General features: G+C 50.6%; 2 protein-coding genes across 7 annotated transcripts in view; one reads left to right on the plus strand and one right to left on the minus strand.

Annotated features, from left to right (window-relative positions):
• The window catches only part of LOC118096848 (disintegrin and metalloproteinase domain-containing protein 2), a 272,336-nt gene that overhangs the window by 140,071 nt on the left and 105,718 nt on the right, over positions 1 to 26,547 (plus strand). The gene's annotated exons all lie outside the window — the stretch shown is intronic.
• Positions 1 to 26,547, minus strand: part of TACC1 (transforming acidic coiled-coil containing protein 1) — a 66,179-nt gene that overhangs the window by 33,566 nt on the left and 6,066 nt on the right. For 3 of the 6 annotated variants that reach the window (XM_088657648.1, XM_088657647.1, XM_035138972.3), the window contains exon 2: positions 10,400 to 10,515. In XM_088657648.1, the coding sequence (XP_088513774.1) occupies positions 10,400 to 10,515 (116 nt within the window). Of the gene's footprint in view, positions 1 to 10,399; positions 10,516 to 11,904; positions 12,544 to 18,163; positions 18,378 to 26,547 lie in introns of those variants that run through there. The other 3 variants (XM_088657649.1, XM_035138971.3, XM_035138970.3) reach the window with 3 other exon arrangements.

Raw genomic sequence — 26,547 nt, forward strand, 5'->3', positions numbered from 1 at the left:
ATCCCCAAACTTCGGCCCTCCAGATGTTTTAGACTACAATTCCCACCTTCCCCGACCACTGGTCCTGTTAGCTAGGGATCATGGGAGTTGGAGGCCAAAACATCTGGAGGGCTGCAGTTTGGGGGTGCCTGTATTAAAGGAGGAGGGAGAAAGGTTGTTTTCTGCTGCTCCAGAGAAGCGGACACGGAGCAATGGATTCAAGCTACAAGAAAGAAGATTCCACCTAAACATTAGGAAGAACGTCCTGACAGTAAGAGATGTTCTACAGTGGAATTTGCTGCCAAGGAGTGTGGTGGAGTCTCCTTTGGAGGTCTTTAAGCAGAGGCTTGACAGCCATCAATCAGGAATGCTTTGATGGTGTTTCATGCTTGGCAGGGGGTTGGACTGGATGGCCCTTGTAGCCTCTTCCAACCCTATGATTCTATGATTACCTGGACCCTAACAAAGGTGTCTCTTGTTTTGGGAAGTCTGCACCAGAAAAAATATCACCTGTCTTTTAGATGCTACAGACCTCTTTGAGCATGCTCTTGTGCCATTTCTCTCTGTGGCAACAGAACTTGTGCAGCGGAATCTCCCCATAGCGCAGAACTGCCAGCCACACAGTCTGCCACTTTGCAATGATGCCCTAGCCAGCTCCAGTAACCAAACTCCAGACCAGTTAGCAGCAGGCCCGGCTCTAAGTGTAGTCTTGGTGGCACGGGGCGCCGGGGCGGCAGGGGGGGGGGTGCTGCGCGACGAAGCTGCGCGGAAGCCGTGCCGTGCGCTGCGAGGGCGGGGGCGGCAGGGCGCCCGACCTGCTTGAGATGGCCCTGGTTAGCAGCAGCAGTTAAAACCACAGCGATGCAAAGCAAGACCCCTTTCTATGACAAAAGGGGCACTGTACTGCTCCTGAAGAAACAACAGCATCTGCTCAACCCACAGCTTCATTACTAGTTATATTAAATCACCAATGACATTTATGTTTCTTTCCCTGCCCACCCACAGCTTGGAGTTGTACTACCTATACCCATTTTTAAAAAATCTTTGCAAAAACTCTGCACTACCAAGGGAACTTCAGGAAGGAGTGGGGATCTGACACCTTGCTCCAAACCCAAAACCCTGCCTAGAACTAGCTCCCAGAAGCACCTACACAAGAACTGGGGGGTGACCAATGCCCCTGCGCACGGCACGCCAACTGCAGTGCATTCTTAGAATCATAAGAGTTGGAAGAGACCACAGGGGCCATCCAGTCCAACCCAAAGAAGGAGACTCCACCACACTCCTTGGCAGCAAATTCCTTGGCAAATTCCTTCTTGTTCTTGCATGCCATCCAGACGTGATAAAATTTATATTGTATATGTGATGGTATTTTTTTTCTGGTTGCCCAGATGCAGGCAGGTGGGGACTGGCTGAAGGGAGACTGAGGTTGGTGGGGACCCCTAAAGGACCCCCCAGTTCTGTACATGGAATGAGCCACCTTGTCCTTTGCCTCAGGCAACAAAGAGCCTTGGGCCAGCCCTGTACTACCCTGTTATGGGGAAGGCATCCAAGTGGCCACTGTGAGAATAAGATGCTGGCCCAGATGGGTCTTCTGTGGTCTGGGCCAGCAGGGCTCTTGGCTGGAGAGGGTTTCTAGCAAAGCACCCTGCCCTGCTCTGGACACGCACAAAACTGGGCAGGGAGTTGGCTGCATAGCTTGAATTCCCCTGTGGAGCCACAGCCCCTTCTGCCCTAAACCCAAAGAGTTTCTCTCCACAGAAAATTACAGGAGCGCCACACAAAGAGGCCATTCCTGAAACATTGAAGCATTTGGAGGATATTCAGAAAGACAAGAGAAACTGGCTATGTCAAACCAGCAGAATTGACAGATTACTTAGTAAAACCCAGAGACTATTTTTGTAATCCCAGCCCTCCTCCGTAGCCCTGGAGATTTTGAAACAAAAAAACCAGCAGTGTCCTTCTATATCTGGATACATAAAGGTACACATATATGTCCTGGGATATGGAATAATGATGGAACTGAACAGTTCATTCATGAGTCCAACATGACATCTGCCAATGATCTTCATGCATCAATGAGCCATTAACGTTCACTACATGTATAACCTTTTTATCAACCAATCACCCCAAATGAAATGTTGTTCAGAGTGCAATTCTATATCTATCTATATATTTACACACACACTCAGAAGCAAGTCCTTTTTGAGTTGCACAGGGTGTAAGACTACTGAAATCAGCCCGCCACATTTAGCCGTCAGTCATCAAGGCAGAGGAACAAAGTGATGTTTGAAACAGACGCACGGCAAAAACAGAGGGTAAGAGTGAAATGAATCTCTCTTTTTCTCATAACACCCGAACTTACAACATCCAGGCCAACTGACGGCAGCAGATTCAGGACAGACAGAAGGGAGAAATTGCAAAACATGCCTTGGTTGCACCCCATTTGGATCACTGCCAGGCGAGCTGCGTGGGGATGCCTTCAGCAAGTAGTCCAAGATGTTGTGGCCAGATTGCTGACTGGAGCCTGTTGCAAGGAGAATGGTCCACTGGCTGCTGGTCCCTTCCCAGGCACAATTCCAAGTGCTGGTGATGGCTTTGGTCCAGGCTATCAGAAGGACTTGATCTCCTTAGATGAGAGATGGGGTGGGGGTGGGGGGGGCTGCATTTCTGTTTCCGGCAACCAGGCTTTCCATTTCCCTGGAACTGAGTGTGCTCTGAGGATTCCTGCCTTCCCTTGCCATTCCTTGCACTTGGGACATTTCCTGGCAAAATGGTCTGGAGCATTACAGAGAAAGCAATTTCCTCCCCTCCCCTCCTTTCTTTTCGGCACCACTGGGCTTTGAAAGTCCCGCGCGCAGGCTCCGTCGATCTGCATGGGTTCTGGGGGTGGGCAGAGCTTCAGCTGGTGTCTCCTGAGCACATGGGAACCAAGGACACACTGTTCTCCCTCCCGGTTTCTCTTTCCACCGCGCGTCTTGTCTCACCCCCACTGCTAAAGCTGCTTTACTCAATTCGTCCATATTTTCAGGACGTGGCCCCCGGGATAATTCATCTTTGACTTCCGGGTGTAGCCCTAGACAAAATGTGGATTGCACTGGTTCAGAAGTCAGATCCCAGCCCAGTTTGTGAATCAGCATTGCAAACCGGGACCAGAAAGCGCGCACAGACATTGTCCCTTGCTTCAAATTATGCAATTCCTCCTTGGTCATGTCTAATTGCGTCTCACTTGAAAACATCACATCCACTGCTTCACAAAATAAATCCATATTTTGCATTGCTTGATTTTCTCCTGTGATAAGCGGCCTCACCCTAACCCTAACCCTAACCCTCACCCTCGCTGGGCCCTCGAGGTGATCAATGGAAAACGCAACTCTCTGTGTCTCATTGGCGAATTCCCCCTCCTGCAGCTTTAAGGCATACTTCATTTCCGTCTTAAAACCCAGGTAGTGCTGGGGATCCCCATTAAACTTGCTCACCAGGGACGGGACCTTTCTTCCGAACCTCCCTTGGGCTCCCCTCTAGTCCGCTAGCCTCCTCTCTTCCAGCTGTGCCTTAAGCAGGGCTGCGTGGTTCACTAGTTCCTGCTCCCTCTTGCTCTTGGCCCTTACCTCCTGCACCAACAGATCCAACTTCTTGGTGTGCCACGTCTCCGTCTCTCTTGGCTGCCTCTAACTCCCTCTTGGCAGTCACAACCACCTGTGCCAACTCCACTCGTGCCGCGGCCACCTCTGCCTGCGCAGCCACGATCACTGCATCCGAGGCACTCATGGTTCTTTCTGCTCAAAAGTATTCTCAGAGATTGCGAGGTTGCTGTCAGAGGTTCTTGCGGCTACTCTTGAGTAACGACGCTCCACACCTCCTTGTCTTTAAGGTGTCTTTATTGTGCATATTATTTACAGTGCAAAGAGTCTGGAAAACATGTCTGCTCAGTCCGAGTCAGAACCTCGCAATGGCTTCTTTCTGTTTCACACTCAACGTAACAGCTTGGGAACCCCAAAGCGCCTCCCTCTTGCCCTACAGGGTGCCGTGCGCCTCAATTCAGGCATCGGGGGGAAGGGCCGTCCTTCTGACTGCTCTCCCGCCATTTCCTCCCGAGCTGCCTCCCTCTCTACTCGGTGTTGAGGCTCTCTCATGCTGTCAGAGGCTCTCTCCTCCCTCTCTACTTCCTGATTCCTGTAATCTGATCCGCTACTGGACTTGCTGCTCTGCGAAGAACAACTCAACCTGATGGGGGGGGCTGTTCCCTATAAGCCCTCCCCCTTACAGGTACTGACCCTGTCAAAATCATTGCTCCTTTCTCTCTTGCTCCCTATTCCAGCTATCTAGGCCAGTGCTTCCTACATAATGACTTGTACCTTGAAATACTTGCTTTCTGAGCTTGGAGCAGCTAAGAACTATCCTTCTTTGGTGATCACATAGGTTTACAGGCGGAAGTTGATTATGGTGATGGTTTGCCAAATGTGCCTTCCTTTTAGTGTAGTACTTTACATTTCTCCTTGTTAAAATTCATCTTGTTTGCTTTGGCCCAGTTGTCTAATCTGTTAAGGTCATTTTGAAGTGTGATCCTGTCCTCTGGGGTATTAGCCACCCCTCCCAATTTGGTGTCATCTGCAAACTTGATCAGGATGCCCTCAAGCCCATCATCCAAGTCATTGTGTTAAATGAAACAGATGCCCTAGTTAGTACATTTTATTTGTATTTTTACAGCTCCCTATCTCTTTGGCAGCAGGTCGCTTGCACTAACGTGGGCATGTGCTACCTGCAGAAAACATGCTTCTCTTGGCCTTCTGGGAATCTAGCAAAGCTATTCAGGTCAAGAGAATTTCAATGGATGTATTAGTCAAGCTCCAGCAGAAATAGAGGCTGCCAGGCCTCACAGCAGTGATCAAAAGTACAGTACCCAAAACCATTTGCGTGCCATGCACTTGTCCATTTGCAGAATACAGGGCTAAGGCAAAACATTTGGGGGTCCAAGGTAGCAAATCCTCCCCACTTCTGGCACCACCCATCCAAAATATCTTTTGCAAGCCCTGTTGAAAGAAGTGTGTGTGTGTGTGTGTGTGTGTGTGTGTGTGTGTGTGTGTAAACTGTCAAAATCTGGAATAAAATGCTGAACATAATTTCCTTGGAATCTCAGTTTCCTTTCTCTTTATAAATAACAATGTCTTTTGCAGCTGCAGAGAAATTCTGAACTTGCATAGGTTGCTAAAGGTAAAGGTAAAGGGACCCCTGACCATTAGGTCCAGTCATGTCCGACTCTGGGGTTGCGCACTCATCTCGCATTATTGGCCGAGGGAGCTGGCGTATATCTTCCAGGTCATGTGGCCAGCATGACAAAGCCACTTCTGGTGAACCAGAGCAGCACACGGAAATGCCGTTTACCTTCCCGCTGTAACGGTTCCTATTTATCTACTTGCATTTTGATGTGCTTTCGAACTGCTAGGTTGGCAGGAGCTGGGACCGAGCAATGGGAGCTCACCCCGTCACAGGGATTCGAACCGCTGACCTTCTGATCAGCAAGCCCTAGGCTCAGTGGTCTAACCCATAGCGCCACCTGGGTCCCTGCATAGGTTGCTACATCTGTGTAAAACCAAAGAGCAAATAAAACCTTTTGCAGGCATTTTCAGGGCTCCTTCTATCCTGAGCACCTCTATAGATCTGTCTGCCTCCCTCCCTCTGTCTCCCAGCAATACTGTGAATTATCCAAACCAGAACCTTGCAAAGAAGTACACAAACTCCCTTCATTGACACAATTTGTTCCAAGCACAGACTTTGGGAGGAGGATTGAGGATTTGCTGAGAAGGGCACCATTGTGTGATGTTTGGCCAGCCTCAAATACCATTGCTTTAATAGGTGGAGCCTGACTGGAGAATTCTGAAAGTCAGTCTACTGTTATCTCCAAACAGGCAGGCACAAAACTCTTGAACGTCTTCACAGTGCCATGGCTCAACCCGCTGGAATATAAGCAGTAAGGAGAAGTGCAGCTAAGGAGAGGAAAAGATGGATCCATAGATCCCATGAATTGAGTGAAACAGCAGAGACACATTTTCCTCCCTCTTCCATAACAGTAGGATACAAGGGAGATTCAGGAGAGGCAGAAGGAAGGCCTTCTTCACACAGCACACAGCTGAACTCTGGGATTCTCTGCTACAAGAGGCAGCGATGGCTTCCAGCTTGAAGCAGCTTTGAGAAGCAGATGAGATGGCTAAAAGTTATGATGGCAGTATGCCAAAGCAGGGAGGTGGGGCTGTGGTTGCCAAGCCCTGCGGGTGGGTTTCCTGCAGGCACCTCACCGGCTGCTGTGGGAAATCGGATGCTGACAAGGCAGGCTCTTGGACCGACCCAGCAGGACCCTCCATGCACTCTTACGTACACTCAACCAGGGAAGAGTTCAAATACTGATTCTTCTTTTTAAAGAAAAAAACACATTGTGGTTTCTGTGACTTAGTGCTGAGTCAACCTCAGCTGAGAGGGAGAAACGGTTTTCTCTCTTCCTCCCAAACAGCCATTAAATCAGATCTGGCTCCAGGGAGTTTTGGGGGCAGGCAGAGAAAGGGAGGGAGGGAGACTGAGTTAGACCTCCTTAACTAGCCAAGACCTTTCCTTATATGCTCAAAGACAAAAGCAGGCTTCAGTCCAAACAACAACTCCCAGGCAGTCTATATCAGGCATCCCCAAATTTTGGCCCACCAGATGTTTTGGACTACAATTCCCATCTTCCCCAACCACTGGTCCTGTTAGCTAGGGATCATGGGAGTTGTAGCCCAAAACATCTGGAGGGCCACAGTTTGGGGGATGCCTGGCCTATATGATGCCTACCCCTACAATGCCTAAACAAGGTCAAAAAGTCTCGCAATTCCCTCCCAAATAGCAAGAATTCCACACCCCTCATCTCCTGTGACAGGGGCTAGTGGTTTCTTCACAGCACCCAAAGGTGGCCCTGCAGTTGGACCTCATACCTTTCTTCTTCCTGGCATTTCTATCCTGCTTTTCCTCCAAGGAGCTCAAGAAGGTGTGTACATAGTTCTTCCCCCTCCTCATGACAACCCAGTGAGCTGAGGGGAGATTTAAAACCCCCCTCTCCTCTCCCAGGTTGCAGCAAAACACTCCAACCACCAAGACTAAAGAATGTGTGGAGTTTTGTCCTCTTACAACAGCAGACCTTGGCAGTTGGTTCAGGTGGGGTTTAAAAAGTACTTGTTCCAATAACATGCAATTAACCTATTATAATGTGTGAATATTTGCATCCTGCCTTACCACAAATCATGCCCAAGATGGCTAAACAACAACAGATACAAAAATAAAGCTTTTAAGATGATAATACACATTTCTCTTCCAAGAATGTAGGGATGGTCACTAGCTGAGATGGCTTTTTAAAAAAGTACTGAACTGATGTGCCCCATCCTTCCTGGCCCAGCACAGCCAGCTGTCAACCAAACAGAGCTGAAAGAAGCCTTCCCAGGAACAGGACTTCGGATATCAGCCACTCTGTCAACTCAACACAATTCAGGGTCCACTGCACACACCCCAGTAGCAGCCCTAGGCAAGCCACATTTTCTCAGTCCCAATACAATGCAGGTGCAATAATACCGGCCCATCTTGCAAAATTAAGGGGGGGGGTGAATGCTTTAGGCGAAGTGCTGGATAAAAGCAAAGTATTGCTATCAGACTGCAGCCATGAGAACTAGTAACTTACTTCTGCTTTTGAAAGAAGTTCTGAAGTTCCCAGGAATGCAAACTCTGCCAGAAATAGCAGGTTGGGCCTAGAATTCTGCAGGCACAGAATAAGGCAAAGGCTAATAGCCACACGGGCTATCTTTTACCTCCAAGGTAAACTCTGCAGGCACAGAATAACTTTCTTGATTGATTTAGATGGTCCGAAACTGGAATGACTTATGGAACTCGCTGAAGAATCTGGGAAACCCTGAATCCAGGGGAAGGGGGGGCTAAATTTGTTTTAATGTGTTTAAATGTTAGTATGATAGAAGAATTAATATTTAAATTTATGGAAAGCTCTTGGTAAAAAAAATTAGGCTAAGGGGAGAAATAGAAGATAGAAGGAAGGGAAAATAATTTTTGATTTGGATAAATTGATTAATTTAATTTAATAATTTAAGATATAAGATGAAAACTGCTTAATTGGAATTTTAAAACGGACCCAGTGATGGGGGAATTGAGGAAGTCAACAATATTAAGTAAATAATGCAAGAATTGAGATGTTTTTTAAAAATTACTTGAAAAAAAGGAATTAAGCAATCAGAACCTTGCAGGCAGGAAGTGTCACTTCCTCATTGAAAAAAAAAGGATTGTGGTGTTCCAGAGAGGGGTGGGGAGTCCAGGAGGAAAAAGAGAAATGTCAGTGAGGCATGAGAGAACAATGGAAAGATACTAGGAGCTCACAACAATAATGGGAGTGCAACTTTCACAACCAAGGGGAAGACCCCGGCCATTTTGTGAGACACAAAAATCTCTTTTTAACATTAGCAGTGTTACCAATAAGGATTAAAGGTGCCCCATTGCTAAGGTAAAGAGCTATCATGTTCCAGACTGCTGCAGCATCCATATTCAGGATGCACTCGGAACATGCAGAAGGCGCAGCACGGCTACACTATTTGGGGGAAGGCTACATTCTGCTTCAGCGTATCTGCTCTCAGTACCAATGCCAGAGGTTTTGGGGTTGGGTTTCTTGGACAAGATACCCCCAATGCTGCTGCCCACTGTCGCCAGTTGCTGCTGCTGCTGCTCTTTCTCATCACCTGCTTGCTTGTTGTGGGACGAGCAAGCAAGTAAACAATGGCGGACACTCCACCTCCTCAGCCTGCCACCATCTGTTTGCTTGCCCCCTCCCTCTGGGTCTGGGTCAAAGAGAGAGGCAGGTGAACAAGCAGCTTGCAGTGGGAATGAGAAGCGGGGGCAGGTCCATGAGGCTTTCACCAGGGGCACCCCTGCTGGGGCGTGGGCTCCTGGCAGGTGCCCACCAGCCCACTGGGTGGACACACTAAGCATGGCTGAGCAGAGCAGCAGCACAAGCAGAGAGGAGCAAAGCAGCCACAATCTCCTCTCCAGCGGATAAGGGTTTGGCTTCATGTTACATACAAATGGAGCCAAAGCATTAATGTTCAAAAACACCTGAGAGAAACAACACTATTATTTTACACTGGGGGAAGCCGAGGCTGAAACTCTGTGGCAGCGCTGTGGCTCAAAACCAGACCTAAGCCCAAACATCTGTCCATTAAGATGCACTGGCTAATAGAATTGTGTTTTAGATTATGGCCAAGAATAAACACATACAACAAAATACTTGGCACTTGAGTGTGTTTCTGCAGATACAGTATCTCTGCAGCTCTCAGAACAAGGCTACACAGATTTGAATGAAAATAGCTACTGAATGAACTGTTACAAATTCTAACTCACAATAGCAAAAAAGTGTTTCTTCCACTTTCCAGCATGGGCAGATCAAAGCAGATGCAATTATTTTTTGCCTTCTAGAGCTCAGCTTCCAGGCCTCTCTGCCTGAGCTTCCCACCTCATGGTCACAGGGTTCAGCCCACCGAGCCCAAAACTGGTCCCAATAGACTATGGGGAGGGTGAAGCAAGGAGCTGCCTTTCCAAGAGCTGCACCTTGAACATGCTGGGAGCCTTTGCACTATTCTGGGCCAAGGCTTTGGAGCTGCATGCTGCTGAAGAACTCCCGGAGGGGAAGAGTTTTAGTTTGTTGCAGCTAAAAGAAAATAGAAAAAAAAATCAATGAAAGGTGCCTCCAAGAATGCCGACTATTTTCAGGTGGGATTCACATAACAGCAAAGTCAGGCTGTGAAACAAGCTGATTATGAGACCTTGTGCAACAAACCCACTTCCTCAACAGATCAGAAAAGTGACAGAAGAACACATTAGGAAGTGCAAGATAGCACTTGCTTGGACACAAACTTTCCCGCAAGCAAATCAGAATGAAGGCCCAATAAGCAGGTCATCTTGAAGCGTCTGAAGATGCTCATTCTGGCAGAAGCCCGGGAAAGGCCACTGCTCAGTGGCGGAGCATCTCACCTGCAGAGACTTCAGGGAGAACCCAGAGAAATGGCACCCTTCCCTCAGACGGCACACAACCCAGAAGGACTGGGGGTGGCCATCACCTATTTACAGAAACTGACAGACACAAACCAAGATGCTACGGAACAATTGCTGTCTGCCAGACATGGCTGCAACCTTTCTGTTGCTCTCAAAGGACCATAGGAAGAGCTCTTCCGGATCCAAGGCTTGCCTAGTCAAGAATCCTGTTTCCCAAAGCAGCCAAACAGAAATGATCTGCAACCTTGGTCTTCACAGAGAGGTCTGCAAGACCATCAAGCCTGCCTGCCTGGATCAAACGGCATCTTCTAACTCCCTTAGAAAGGTGCGAAAAGGAACCTCTGTGCCTCTTTACCTTGGGGCTTAGTCTCAGGCTCCAACAGGTGCAGGGATGGTTCCTCCAGCTCCTTCCCCAGCGAGTGGATTGGGGTCTCTGCCTCGGGAGTCCCAAAATGGCCTTCTGAATCTGAACTGCAGACAAGGAGAGGGAAGAGAAGGACAAATTAGCCACTCCTCCCAGCCCAGCTCTGAACATCTTCTCAAATAGGGTTTCAGGAACCTGGCATAGAGAGGGAGGTGGTTCACACCCAGCCTATGGAATGTCACTCCGGCAGACTCCCACCTTGCCTCATTGCCAGATGAATTGAGGCAGTTGCTTCACCTGCTTATAGGTAGGACTTTGGCTGAGCCTCACTTTGTAAGGCTGTCCCTCCCACAACCAGTTTTCTACAGCAGCATACAGCCAAGGGAGTGCCTCTGAGCATGTGTTAGAAGCATCTGGCATTAGAAGTAAGAACATTTACCTCCAAGAGATTAAGTGAGGTCCAGGTGCACAGGCTGATACCCTACCTGCCCGCAGACTGTCTCAATACAGAATGCAGAAGCCAACCTAGCAGTTCGAAAGCACGTCAAAATGCAAGTAGATAAATAGGAACCGCTACAGCGGGAAGGTAAACGGCGTTTCCATGTGCTGCTCTGGTTTGCCAGAAGCGGCTTTGTCATGCTGGCCACATGACCTGGAAGCTATACGCCGGCTCCCTCGGCCAATAATGCGAGATGAGCGCGCAACCCCAGAGTCGGTCACGACTGGACCTAATGGTCAGGGGTCCCTTTACCTTTACCTTTACCTTACATTTTTAGCTGGGACTCGGGTGGCGCTGTGGGTAAACCACAGAGCCTAGGGCTTGCCGATCAGAAGGTCGGGGGTTCGAATCCCCACAACGGGGTGAGCTCCCGTTGCTCGGTCCCAGCTCCTGCCAACATAGCAATTTGAAAGCACGTCAAAGTGCAAGTAGATAAATAGGTACCGCTCCAGAGGGAAGGTAAATGGCATTTCCGTGTGCTGCTCTGGTTTGCCAGAAGCGGCTTTGTCATGCTGGCCACATGACCTGGAAGCTATACGCCGGCTCCCTCGGCCAATAATGCGAGATGAGCGCGCAACCCCAGAGTCGGTCACGACTGGACCTAATGGTCAGGGGTCCCTTTATTTACGTTTTTAGCTGCGCATACGCTGTGGATGGATGTGGCAATCAGGTCTAAAACAGAGGTTTGCTGGGCTAATTTACACATGCACCTAGCATGTCAGGGGATGCCCTGCCTGCACATGAAGATGGGCCTTCTAGTTCTACCACGCTACAGCCACCGCGGTCGTTCCGACGTGCATTTGCCGATCCCCGCGGCGGATCTGGCCCCCGGCGCCACGGAGAAGCCCGGCCTGGGCAGAGCGGCGCCGGGGACGCCCCTCGAGCGCGCAGCCCTCCCGCATCCCACGGCCAAGCAAACGCCAAGGGGCTCCCAGCGCCTCTCGTGTGAAACGGCCCCCGTCGACCCGCGAGCTCGCAGCCCGCCCGCCCGCCTTGCCTGAGACTCAGCGACTTGGTGTCCGCCTGCGCGTCCTCGTCGTCGTCCTCGGGCTGCCTCTGCCCGTCCGCCCCGGGGAGGCCGTCCTGCTCGGGCCCCGCCGGGCCGCCGCCGCCGCGCACGGCCGACCACGTCCACTTGGCCCACTGCACGGGCGACAGCAGCTGCCACGACGAGCTGAACGCCATGGGGACGAGGCTGCCTTCAAAATGGAGGGGCGGCCCCAGAGGCGCCGGCAGGAAGGCGCGGATCCGGCGCCGAGGGGCTCTGGCGTGAGCGCGGCTTTCCGCTTCTGCGCTCCGCCTCCGCTCGCCCGGCTCGCTTCTCCTCCCCTTACTCGCTCCCTCGCTCGCTCGCTCGCTCGCTCGCTGCCGCCGGGAAGGGGATCGGGCCCAAGTGCCGCGCGAGAGGAGCCTCCGCGGACCGTCGGCGCTCGCTCAGCCCATTCCCGCGCCCGGCCGCCCACCCGCCCAGCCTGGCTCCGGGCGCCCGAGCGAGCGCGGACTCGCCGCCGCCTCAAGTGGCCGCCCGCGCGGGAGGAGCGCTCCCAATCCGGAGCAGAAGCCGCCTGAGCGCCGCCCCGGCGAGCTCGCCCCGCCTGCTCGCGCACGCCGCTTCACACGTTACGCTCAGCCATCCAGCGTGCCTGGGAGGAAGACTGGCAGGTGCCCCAAACACGCCATGTCTGGCGGGGCTGCGGAGGCGCATTCACGAGGGAGCACGGCGGGTTGCTGGCTTCGTCGCGGGAGTGGAAAGGAGTCGCCATCAGCAGCACCGGCGCCACGGAAGACAGAGAGGCAGGGCTGCGGACAAGGGGCGAGTAGCCTTTGCAGGCGACCGCAGGCAGCTCCCGGAGCACGGACGACTATTGGTCATCTTTGGCACCCCCAAACTGATCTGCTCGATTTTGTGCCCCCTCAGTTCGGCGCCGTGTGCGGGGGAACTTTCCACAGCACACTAAAGCCAGGGCTGCCTGGAGACAGTCCGTCAGGCCATGCATCCGGAAGCAGAGACAAGACAGGCCCTGGGCATCTGCAGCAGAGCATGTCTCTCCTGCATCGGTCTCTGCAGCCACTGCTGGTGCTGCAACCTCCCAACAGCTTAACTTGACCTCCCTTGTCTCCAATGGAGACAGTCAGGTGTCAACCAACCAGCCTTGCAGGCCTTTCCAGACCAGCACTCTGCCATCACAGGGCCCAACCAGATGCCCCTGGGAACAGTGCCAGATTACCAAATAGGCAGAGTAGGCACCGGCCTCTGGGCCCCATGTGACAACCGCTGAAAATAATATTGATTTGATCTTGGGGGGAAATTACAATCAATGTTATCCCACTAGGGGGGAGGGGGAGCAAGATTTCAACTGTCTAGGGGCCTCCACAGGGTTTAATCCAGCACTGTCCGGGAACTTTGCTGCCATTCCCAGTAACCTGGTCCACAGAGGTGTTCTGAGTCCTGCAGTCCAGGTAGTGCATAATGTCCTGGCTCTGGCAACTGATTTGATACAAATTGTGACATCCTCTCTCCTGCGATGTGACATCTGAAGCCACAACCTCACCTTCTCAGGGCTAAGCAACTACAAAGGAAAGTGTCAGCAGAAACACTTCCATTGCTCTGGCACACTGCTTGACTTTGGGGAAATGCATAACTGGAAGAGCTCTTTTGGAGGGGCAAAACAGCACCACGGAATGCTCCACTGAGCACCACACCTGCACACAAAACCAGGCTCTCAAAACATGTCACAAAACAATCTCATTCCTCAGCCCCCCAACGCAACCTGCTAACATTCTGATTGTAGGATAATCTTATAAATAAAGACTACCATGTTGGTAGAGGAGGAAGAGGAGGAAAGCAAACTTCTTCTCATAATTCTAGAGCCTGGGATCATCCAGTGAAGAACAGATATTGGGAGATTCTGGGTGGACAAAAGGAAGTGCTTCTTCACACAGCATTTGTTAAACAAGGAGTGAGGAACCTCTGGCCTGCATGCTGGATGTTGCTTATCAGCTGCTCCAGTTTGACCCGCAAGGTATTTTCCCAGAGCCACACCTGTGCGACATCAGGTGTAGGGAACTCAATTGCACAACTAATCCCTGCAGAAAGCAGGCTTGAAGCCACTACACCCTCCTGTCACATTTGGCCTGCACTTGGTAGAGAAGAGCTGGAAAGGTCCGGTTCCCCATCCAAATTAAAGTATGGAATTTGTTGCCATAAAATATGGGGTTACACACCAACCAAGATGTATTTAGAAGGGGATTAGAGAAATTTGTGGAAGATAAGGCTATCAACAGCTACCAGCCATGAGGGCTACATATTATCTGCAATATCAGCAACCTTAGGCCCCTGAATACGGGCTGTTGATGGATCAGCAGCAGGGAAGGCTATTGCCCTCGGGCCCAGGCCTGTAAGCTCCCCAGAGGTACTGGCTGGATGCAGCAGGACTCTTACACTCCTAGCCAATTCTGCCTGATCTAGATAGATAAGACAGCCTTCACTTGTATTTTCCTTCTTCATATGCCTGAGTTATTTACATTCTTGACTGTTTACACTCCACACTCAGTCCACACTCAGGCAATGCCCTTCCTTGTGACTGGCTGATTGACCGAACCCAAAGGGTGCTCATCAATGGCTCCTCTTCATCCTGGAGAGAAGTGACTAGTGGGGTGCCACAGGGTTCTGTCTTGGGCCCAGTCTTATTCAACATCTTTATCAATGACTTGGATGATGGGCTTGAGGGCATCCTAAGCAAGTTTGCAGATGACACCAAATTGGGAGGGGTGGCTAATACCCCAGAGGACACTTCAAAATGACCTTAACAGATTAGACAACTGGGCCAAAGCAAATGATGAATTTTAACAAGGAGAAATGTAAAGTACTACACTTGGGCAAAAAAAAAAAAATGAAAGCCACAAATACAGGATGGGTGACACCTGGCTTGAGAGCAGTACATGTGAAAAGGATCTAGGAGTCCTGGTCGGGGCCGGCTCTAGGTAGACCCCCGGTGGCGCCCTGTGAGGGCGGGTGCGCCGGAGCAATCTCCGCCCCTCAGCACCAGGGCGCGCGACCTGCTCGAGACTACCCTGGTCCTGGTAGACCACAAACTTGACATGAGTCAACAGTGTGATGCAGCAGCTAAAAAAGCCAATGCAATTCTGGGCTGCATCAATAGGAGTATAGCATCTAGATCAAGGGAAGTAATAGTACCACTGTATTCTGCTTTGGTCAGACCTCACCTGAGTACTGTGTCCAGTTCTGGGCACCACAGTTTAAGAAGAATACTGACAAGCTGGAACGTGTCCAGATGAGGGCAACCAAAAAGGCCAAAGGCCTGGAAATGATGCCGTATGAGGAACGTCTTAGGGAGCTGGGTATGTTTAGTTTGGAGAAGAGAAGGTTAAGGGGTGATATGATAGCCATGTTCAAATATATTAAAGGATGCCATATAGAGGAGGGAGAAAGGTTGTTTTCTGCTGATCCAGAGAAGCGGACACGGAACAATGGATTCAAGCTACAAGAAAGAAGATTCCACCTAAACATTAGGAAGAACTTCCTGACAGTAAGAGCTGTTCAACAGTGGATTTTGCTGCCAAGGAGTGTGGTGGAGTCTCCTTCTTTGGAGGTCTTTAAGCAGAGGCTTGACAGCCATCTGTCATGAATGCTTTGATGGTGTTTCCTGCTTGGCAGGGGGTTGGACTGGATGGCCCTTGTGGTCTCTTCCAACTCTATGATTCTACTCCCCTTTACAGCCTCGTAAATTACCCTGTGGGAACCGGAGAGATGGTATTTTCAGCCATCTTCTACGGTGATCCAAGCACACTTTGAGGAGAGGTTGCCAGTGGTGCTGGCATGCGATGCCTCACCCTATGGCGTCAGCACTGTACTAGGCTTCCAACTTCAGGATGGAAGAGAGGATGGAAGGCTTACTTTCCCCAGACCCTCTCCACAGCAGAGAGGAACTATTCACAAATAGACAAAGAGGGCCTGGCAATCATGAAGGGAGTAAAGAAATTTCACGATTTCTTGTATGGGCACCCCTTTACCATGGTGACCGACCGCAAGCCGCTGCTTTGCCTATTTGTCCCCAAGAAGCAAACCCCTCAAGTACTACCACCCCATGTCCTCAGGTGGTCAATTTTCCTCACCGGCTACCAGTATACACTGGTCCAGCGGCTCGGGAAGGCAATGACCCACGCAGATGCCCTCAGCAGACTGTCACTACCTGAGACCAGCCCCAACCCAGCAACCACACATGAGGTCATGATCCTGGAACAACTTCCTGACCGCCCCATTCAGGCACCGGAAGTAGCACACCACTCCATGAAGGACAAGGTCACTGGGGATGGCCTAGTAGCAACCCCAGGCTGGAATTTGCGGGCTATATGACCCACAAGCACGAACTGTCAGCCCACAAGGGGTGCCTGTTATGGGGAAGTAGGGTGGTCATTCCCCAGCCTCTTCGCCAAAAGGTCCTCACAGCCCTACACAAAACACACCCGGGGTAGAGAGAATGAAGGCCCTTGCAAGGAGCTATGTGTGGTGGCTGGGAATCGACGGGGAGATAGAGGCCTGGGTTAAATACTGCCAGACCTGCCAGGAGTCCCACCCAAATCCCCCAAGGGCCCCCGTCCAACCCTGGGAGTCTGCCCGAGTGCCATGGTCCTGCCTGCATGTGGACTTCGCTGTCCCTTCCGGGAAGGACATTCTTCGTAGTGGTGGACTCATACTCCAAATGGTTGGAGGTCGCCCAGGTACCATCCACTTCCACGGCCGCGGCCATCTGAGTACTATGTAGGCTGTTCGCAACCCACGGGCTCCCTGACACCCTCATCTCAGACAACGGAACAGCATTCACGTCAGAGGAGTTTCAGACCTTCACAATGCAAAACGCCATCTGCCACGCACGATTGGCGCCATTTCACCCCACCACCAATGGCCAAGCAGAGCCCATGGGTCGGACCACCAAGGATGCCTTCCACTGCATGACACAAGGGAACTGGAAGTCCCGCCTTGCTGCATTTCTCTTACCCCAGCATAGCACCCGCAGCACAATGCGGGTTGGAGCCCAGCAGAACTACTCATGGGCCGGCGCCTCACAACAAGATTTCACCCCGACAGGGCCCAGGACGAGGCAGCTGTGGAGGAAGGTAGGAACCCCCAGACCTTCCAGCCCCGCAACCCAGTGTACGCAAAGAATTTCGGGGCAGGCCCAGCATGGGTACCCGCCACAGTCACCAGGGTGACTGGCCCTGTGTGTACGAGGTGCTAATGGAGGGGGGGCAAGCCTTGCACTGCCACTGCGATCAACTACGGCAACGATTCCCGGGGGGAAACCACGAGGAGGGCTGGACAGAGGAATCCCAAGGGGATAGCAGAAGGGTGAGGCCCATAGAGCAAGAGGAGCAGGTAAAGGAGGCAGAACTAGGAAGTCCAGAGGCTGAACAGCTACAGGAACCAGAACCATGACCGAGTGGACCAGCGGCGCCCAACCCAATGACCCTGTCACAGCCGGCAGCCCCAGAACAAGAGCCAGAACCAGGAACCCCTACCGAGAGACACCTAAGACCACAACACATACGTGGGTGACCACCATACCTCAACGACTACGAATGCTAACCTTCCGGGCACAACAAGAACTTAGAGGGGAGGGGTGTTATGTACTAAGCTTGGATCCTAGAACAATAGGCAAGTAGGATCCTAGAATGCAACAACTGATTGGCTTGCAGGAGAAGACCAGGAAGAAGTTAATCAGCCTATTAGGCTGGTGGGATCGTAGAATGCAACGACTGATTGGCCTGCAAGAAAAGACCAATCAGGCTCCAGGAGGGAAGCAGAATCAGCCAATCAGACAGGACTCATTGTGCAAATATTGTATATAAAAGCCTGAGGTTGGGAGGGGGGGGCATTTCATTCACTGTTTTACAAGCTCCAATAAAGAGCATGAAGTCACTACAGGACTCCGAGTATATTTCACTCCCCAAGGGAAAACGTGTGCCCTGGAGGTTGTGGCTCCATTTTGCACACACACACCACACCCTATCCGAGGCACTTCTACTTTGACACAAGTTAAGCTGAGGACTCAATGCGCTGCCCTCGCCTTCTGCCAGCTCTGTGCTGGGGTGAAGGCTCTAAGTGCCCCCACTGGAACGTGTGCTATAGGTCTGCCACCAATGCCATAGAGTAATCCTAGCCTGACCCGGGATTTGGAGGATGCCTGTGAGTCTTTTGTGGCCGCCCCCCTCGCCTGCCCTCTCTTCTTGCTCACCTGGCAGGAGGCTCTCTTCTTGGCAGCACATGATGTTCTGCCCAGACAATTGAAGGATGTTGCTAATGCCCTCCTCCAGATTGGCTGCAGCTTCTCCTGGTCCTCGTCTAGCAAGTACTGGTTTAAAGGAATTTGCTGTTCTGCGGCCTGACTTTTGGCAGTCGGGAGAAAGTTGAGCTCTGCAGCATCTGCTCCTCTCCTTCTGTTTTGCAGCATTATCTACAGGACCACGTGGGGCTCCTGTGCTGCAAGCCAAATTGCTGTATTGCTCCACTCTCTCTCCAAATGGATGCGCCAACCTCCCCTTCTAAACTAAAATCTCAGTATTCAGGTTAAATTGCTGTGTTGGCACTTTGTGATCAATCAGTGGGTTTGGGGTTGCAGTTTGGGCACCTAAAAGGTCCGCCCTCACTGCTCTATGGTAAGGGGAACACAGCCCCAGAGGATCCGGAGGGCTGCTGTGTGCTCAGCAGTGGAGCATCTGCTCTGCAGGCAGAAAGTCCCAGGTTCAATTTCAAAAGGCTTCTCCATGTATGCATTTATTTATTTGGAGCACTTGTACCCCACTTTTCAGCCAAAGAGTCTCCCAGAGGAGCTTACCGTACTTACAAGCAGAACAAGACAGTCCTCACCCTCAGGCTCACAGTCTTAAAAAGCACAATACACAAGGGAAAAGGAACAAGGAGAGGAGAAGAAACACCCAGGCACCAATTTCTAAGCAGTTGTTCCTGTAATGACCAGCAATTCAAGGGGTGAATAAAGGCCCAGTGGTGGACAGGTGGTCAAAAAGGCCCCAGGGGTAGAAAAGATGTTTATGAGGTACAGGGTGAAAAAATTAAGTAGGAACGATGAGCCTCAGAAATAAAGGGCATGGGAATCCACAGAATTCATTTCCCTTGCCAATTTAGGAGAAATTCCGTTCGTTCCTCATATTTATGTGTAGATAATTAATCTGCACTTCCAAAAACACATAAGCAAAAGTACAGCTGTCATTGAAATTTTGCACTTCTCCAAATTTGGCAACACAGTTCTCCAGAATCATATATATTAGGGGAAAGTGTTATAAAAATGAAGATACCATACAACAATGCATGATATAAGGAAAAATCACATGCAAAATTGTGTATCTGAGAAGAAAATCACACTAAAATGCTTCTGAATTTTCAGGACTTTTTTTTATTAAAAAAAACATTGCAGGTGTTGAAATGGGCAGAAGATAATTTAATATTAGAAAAAGAAGAAATTGGGAGAAACTGAAACCAAAAGATCTGTCCATCTCTATTCTTGATAACACTGTGTGTGCACTAGATTTAGGTGCTGGAACATCCCAGCACCGTGGCTGAAATCTTCCCTGAGAGCCGCTCCTTCCCAACAGAGCATCTCTTCTTGAATGCAGGACAGTCATATGTGGGAGCGTATGAAACATGATGGCACAGCCGATGCCAGGCTCCCATGAAAGGGAATTGGCTCCATTTCAATCTGTGCCTTGCCAAGGCTGTTGTCACTGAGGCCCATATTTGTTGTCCCTGCCCTTTGCCAATAAAGGACGGATGTTCAAGCAGGGAGCACCAGAAGGCTTTCCTCCCACAGCCAGCACACAGTTGACCAGCTGCTCCTCAGAGCCAAATGCAAACTCTCAATGGTGGAGGAGGCCTTTCCGGACGCTGCACCCTCGGCCACTCTACAGCTGGGGGAAGGCAGCGGGCCATCTTGCGCCACCCCACCCCACCCGCCTTTGTACGCCCCTGCAAACACTTCCACTCAAGGTTTAAATTACGAAGTGATCTTAGATGTGCACACAGGCCCCCCTTTCTCATTGCAGCCCCCCTTTTTAAATGGCATATGCACATACCTGTATGTGAAAGTTAAGTGACTGCCAGATGGAGCACCTAGAATGAAACACAACAGGCCTCAGCAACAAGAGGCACCTTCTGTCCCAACTTTTCCATGCCTCCTGTAAGCTCTCCTATGCTTAGGCAAATCTACCAAAATTGCACTTTCCAAAACAATAGGTGGCCACAAACTCAGCTGTTCTCCAAATTCTACAGTGCACTTCTCCAGCAAAGTAATGTGTAAAAAAATGTAGACACCATACTATGAAAATTTAAAAACAAAAAGGGATCAATTAGACAAAATTGCATACAAAATGTGGATAGTGGGAGAAATTTGCCCTATAATGCAGGGGAATTTTCATGGGCACTTAAAAAAATCACAGACTGGAAATGTGGAGAACTGAATCCAAGGCTGGAAAAAGAAGAAACTGAAACTGTTAGATTCCCCCATCACAGGGGCGTAGGAAGGGAGGGGCGATGGGGGCGCTCCTCCCTGGGCAGCATGATCCCAAGGGCACCATGGCAGCTGCCTGCCCCATGCCCCTCCGGGCGGCGCGCCCCGGCCCTGCCCCCAGTGCATGAAGCTCCGCCAGTGCCCCATCGCTAACAATGGCCAGGACACGGGGCCTCACAACCTCCGGGGATGAGGAGTGGAGCTGGGTCAGGATAAATGTTCAATGAGCAAAGCATCTGGAGGAGCCCAGAATCTCAGTTGTGATTGAGTTTGGAATTGTTAAATGCTACCCTCACTCGATTGGGAGCTCTAGCAGCAAAACTCGCTAGAGGGAGCCTTGAGATGGCTTTTCCAACTGAAAGCACCAGGAAAAGAAGGCTCCCTTCTCCAGAGTCAGAACAGCAAACAGCAGGCCTGTGGTTTCATTTCTGAAAGAATTTGAGCCATTGAGATTCTCTAGACTCTCTGCAGCCTTGGCTTACTCCCACCCCATTGGCAGCAGGGCTGCACGCACACATCCCTCAGCACATAATTTTTCTGTAACCATAGTTACATAACATTTTTTGCAGTTGCTAAGAAACGTGGAGTGGGAAGAGGCCCTGATGTGGCTCTGCGAAAGCCTGCAAATAAATCCAGGAGGAGATAAGCTGTTCTTACAACAACCGTCCAAGGATTCAAGAAGACAATGCACAATTCATTGGAAAGAAGTCTTGCCAAACTCAGTTGGACTTACTCCTGAGTAAACACACACAGGAACAGGCTGTGTATCCCCATACACTGACAAAATGTTGCGATGGCCTTATTTTCCCATAGAAAATGGGTTCAGAGTAGCAGAAGAAACTCCATGTGCTGATTTACTTGGGTGCCTAAAATATTGATGCTGCCAGTTGGGGATGGGAACATCAGAAGCTGCCTTCTAGCAGGTCAAGTCATTTATCCATCAAGCCCAGTATTGTCTACTGGAACTGGCAGCACCTCTCCAGGTATCAGGCACAGCCCCCCCCCCGCCCCCGACCAGCATCTGCTACCCAGTCCTTTATTTAAATAGACCTGGAAATTCTGCACTCAAGCAGGGGCACTATCCTTTTCTAGCCCTGCATATCACTAGCACAGAATTGCATCCAACACACAATATTTTAGCCAGATCTTAAGACTCTCAGCTTCTTGGTTTTGAAACAGAACACATTTCTAGCACTTCGAAGCTCCCTCAGAAAACACCGAAAGGTAGAGGTCATTCTTGCCAAATCTGAGAAAGCGAAGTATGGTTTTAATAAATTCAACAGGAGAGCTGGAAAAGCCAACTTGGTGCCCCCAGATGTTGTTTGACTACAACTCCCATCAGTGCCGTGTGGTGGCTTTTTTTATAGGGGAACAGTTAGGGCCAGAGGTGCCAGCTTGCAAGGGCGATGGGTGTGTGCGCGACATTGCATGTATGAGCATTACGACTCCCTCCCTAAGCTGGGGGCAGGAACTTCCTGGGCTTTGGGAAGGAGGTGGCAGGGGAACATAGAATCATAGAGTTGGAAGAGACCACAAGGGCCATCCAATCCAACCTCCTGCGAAGCAGGAAACACCATCAAAGCATTCTTGACATATGCCTGTCAAGCCTCTGCTTAAAGACCTCCAAAGAAGGAGACTCCACCACACTCCTTGGCAGCAAATTCCACTGTCGAACAGCTCTTACTGTCAGGAAGTTCTTCCTAATGTTTAGGTGGAAGCTTCTTTCTTGTAGTTTGAATCCATTGCTCCGTGTCTGCTTCCCTGTATGGAGATGCAGGGAGGAGGGGACAACAGAGGGCTCAGACAAAAGTAAATACTGGGAAATGGAACCCAGAAAATGACAGCTCCTTCTCCAAGGGTGGGGGCCAATGTAGGAAGATACCGGGGGTAGGGGCCAACACTCCCCAGGGACAATAGAGGGCCCAGACAATAATAATAATAATAATAATAATAATAATAATAATAATAATAATAATATTTATACCCCGCCCATCTGGCCGGGTTCCCCCAGCCACTCTGGGCGGCTTCCAACAAAACACTAAAATACAGAAATCCATCAAACATTAAAATCTTCCCTAAACAGGGCTGCCTTGAGATGCCTTCTAAAGGTCTGGTAATTGTTGTTCTCTTTGACCTCTAGTGGGAGGTCATTCCACAGGGTGGGTGCCACTACCGAGAAGGCCCTCTGCCTGGTTCCCTGTAACTTCGCTTCTCACAGGGAGGGAACCACCAGAAGGCCCTCGGAGCTGGACCTCAGTGTCCGGGCAGAACAATGGGGGTGGAGACGCTCCTTCAGGTATATAGGACCGAGGCCGTTTAGGGCTTTAAAGGTCAGCACCAACACTTTGAACTGTGCTCGGAAACGTACTGGGAGCCAATGTAGGTCTTTCAGGACCGGTGTTATGTGGTCTCGGCGGCCGCTCCCAGTCACCAGTCTAGCTGCCGCATTCTGGATTAGTTGTAGTTTCCGGGTCACCTTCAAAGGTAGCCCCACGTAGAGCGCATTGCAGTAGTCCAAGCGAGAGATAACTAGAGCATGCACCACTCTGGAGAGACAGTCAGTGGGCAGGTAGGGACTCAGCCTGCATACCAGATGGAGCTGATAAACAGCTGCCCTGGACACAGAGTTGACCTGTGCCTCCATGGACAGCTGTGAGTCTAAAATGACTCCCAGGCTGCGCACCTGGTCTTTCAGGGGCACAGTTACCCCATTCAGGACCAGGGAGTCCTCTACACCCGCCCGCCTCCTGTCCCCCACAAACAGTACTTCTGTCTTGTCGGGATTCAATCTCAATCTGTTAGCCGCCATCCATCCTCCAACCGCCTCCAGACACTTACACAGGACCTTCACAGCCTTCACTGGTTCTGATTTAAAAGAGAGGTAGAGCTGGGTATCATCAGCATACTGATGGACACCCAGCCCAAACCCCCTGATGATCTCTCCCAGCGGCTGCATATAGATGTTAAAAAGCATGGGGGAGAGGACAGAACCCTGAGGCACCCCACAAGTGAGAGCCCAGGGGTCTGAACACTCATCCCCCAACACCACTTTCTGAACACGGCCCAGGAGGAAGGAGCGGAACCACTGTATGAGAGTGCCCCCAGCTCCCAAGCCCTCTAGACGGTCCAGAAGGATGTTATGGTCGATGGTGTCAAAAGCCGCTGAGAGATCCAGCAGAACAAGGAAACAGCTGTCACCTTTGTCCCTAGCCCGCCAGAGATCATCGACCAGTGCGACCAAGGCAGTTTCAGTCCCATGATGAGGCCTGAATCCTGACTGGAAGGGATCCAAATGGTCCGCTTCTTCCAGGCGTGCCTGGAGTTGTTCAGCAACCACACGCTCAATCACCTTGCCCAAGAATGGGCATGCTGGGAAATTGAACCCAGAACCTAACAGATCCTTCTCCAAGGGTGGGGGCCAAGGTATGGAGATACAGGGGGGAGGGGCCAACACTCCCCAGGGACAACAGAGGGAAGGGTATCCTACCGAAACACAGGGATGAGCCGGGGTGGAGGGAGGAGGGGCAGGATACATCATGGATCGGGACAGGGTGGGGGTGGGGATCACAGGAAAGAACCACAGCAACATACCCAGCTCCCTAAGCCTCATAAGGCATCGTTTCCAGGCCTTTGACCATTTTGGTTGCCCTCCTCTGGACACGTTCCAGCTTGTCAGTATCCTTCTTGAACTGTGGTGTCCAGAACTGGACACAGTACTCCAGGTGAGGTCTGACCAGAGCAGAATACAGTGGTACTATTACTTCCCTGGATCTAGATGCTATACTCCTATTGATGCAGCCCAGAATTGCATTGGCTTTTTTAGCTGCTACATCACACTGTTTACACGCAGGAGCATTGCCGGCCAGCCGCTGGGCGAGGTGGTGTGTGAGAGAGAGGGGGGGGGGGCAGAAAGAGGCAGAGAGACAGAAAGTGAGAGAGACAGAGAGAGAGAGAGAGAGAGAGAGAGAGAGACAGAGAGAGACAGAGAGAGACAGAGAGACAGAGAGAGGGGGAGCAGAGAGAGGCAGAGAGGCAGAAAGTGAGAGAGACAGACAGACAGAGAGGCAGAGAGTAGTAGAGAAACAGAGAGAGAGAGAGAGAGAGAGAGAGAGAGAGAGAGAGAGAGAGAGAGAGAGAGAGAGAGAGAGAAAGTGTGTGGGCCCATGAGGGAAGCAAAGCAAGTTCTTTCCAGCCTGAGGACTCCCCGCGCCCCCAGTGGCAGCTTCGGGAACTGCAGCACCCTTCCCTGGTCTGGAGCTGGGCGAGTCGGAGCGAGAGTCGAGCCCTTTCCCTTCTGGGCGGCTGTGTCGCCGGCGGGATGCCTGCCTTCCTCGCTCGGCTGCTGCCTTAACCATTTAATTTTTTGCTTCTGGGGGGCAGCTGCCCCCTTCTGCCCCCTGGCTATGCCTATGCTGGAGTCTCCTTCTTTGGAGGTCTTTAAGCAGAGGCTGGACAGGCATATGTCAGGAATGCTTTGATGGTGTTTCCTGCTTGGCAGGGGGTTGGACTGGATGGCCCTTGTGGTCTCTTCCAACTCTATGATTCTATGATTCTGTGGGGTGACAGAGACACCCCCAGAGCTTTGAATCAGGGATGGCCCAGGCTGAAATTTCCCTATCACTGCTTTGCAGATCTGAGGCACAATTAATAAAGCAAAAAGAGAGATGCAAACTGGCATGGTTTATTTCAGTTGAACGGTTTCTGATTTGTGCTGTGTATGTGGTGCCCTGGATATGAACTGCAACCGCTGGTTTGACTCAGCTGGCCATTCAGTTTCAAGTTACATTTCTTCTAAGAAACAGAGGAGCAATACCAGTTGGAGTGACAGCCATTTATGTCAGAGACAGAAACAGTACATCCTCAAGGGATTTGATGCTGCAGGTAGCTATTGGAGAAGGACCCAGGCTCCATCCCCAAAGGCCTCTCCCGGCAGGGGTGGAATGCCTCCCAGAGAGCTGCTGCCAGTCAGTCTCAACAATCTAGAGCTCAGTGGACCAATGGCCTGCCTGGCTCGGCATGAGGCGCCTTCTTGTGTTCCACAGGATCACAGCCGAAAAGACAACACATTCATGCCACCTCTCGGTTACACATCTCTGCACTGTGAGGAACAGACTCTGATCAAACAAAATGGCAAGAAAACTCTTCAGCAGGAATACAGAAAAGCAGAATAGAAGACATAACTATCCATTGCCCACAGAGGGAGGCAATATCCTTTATCATCCTAACTATCCCTCTGACTGTTAGTTGAAATTAAGAGCATGTCAAATTAAGAGCCAGTGTGGTGTAGTGGTTAAGAGCGGTAGACTCCTAATCTGGGGAACTGGGTTCGCGTCTCCGCTCCTCCACATGCAGCTGCTGGGTGACCTTGGGCTAGTCACACTTCCTTGAAGTCTCTCAGCCCCACTCACCTCACAGAGTGTTTGTTGTGGGGGAGGAGGGGAAAGGAGATTGTTAGCCGCTTTGAGACTCCTTAGGCTAGTGATAAAGTGGGATATCAAATCCAAACTACTCTTCTTTCTTCTTCTTCTTCTTCTTCTTCTTCTTCTTCTTCTTCTTCTTCTTCTTCTTCTTCTTCTTCTTCTTCTTCCAACATTAATAAGGTTTTGTACTAAATTGACAGTTAACACTGGATTTGACCTGAAAAGCTCACACTGTGCTTTCCTCAATCTTGTACGCTTGCTTTAAGCTTTCACACACATTATCGGTGGGTTTGGTGTTTCTTCCGAAATAATTTAGGAGATTTGTGTAGTTGTGAGACAACAGTGAAGTCTCATGACACTTCAGGAGATGCTGTTACTTTACAGTGGGATTTCACCACATGCCAGCAAATTCAGGTTGTGTTATTAAAGTTCATTTGGTGTTTCTGCACAACAGACCAGCTTCCCTCACCACTATTTTGGACATTTTGTGGTAAAGTGATGAGAAGATGTACCGATATTCCTCCTGTGTCTTTCCCCACCCAGCAAACAAATCAGAATGAATGTTCATGAAATAGTTAATACTACCTAACCTCCAGACAAAAGTTGTACAAAGTCCAGCAAACAGCCTATTCTGGAAATAACTGAAAAGCATCCTGTGGCAGGTCCTCTTGTGGATGG

This window comes from Zootoca vivipara, chromosome 14 (genome assembly GCF_965207765.1).
Source record: "Zootoca vivipara chromosome 14, rZooViv2.hap1.1, whole genome shotgun sequence".
Classification (NCBI taxonomy): domain Eukaryota; kingdom Metazoa; phylum Chordata; class Lepidosauria; order Squamata; family Lacertidae; genus Zootoca; species Zootoca vivipara.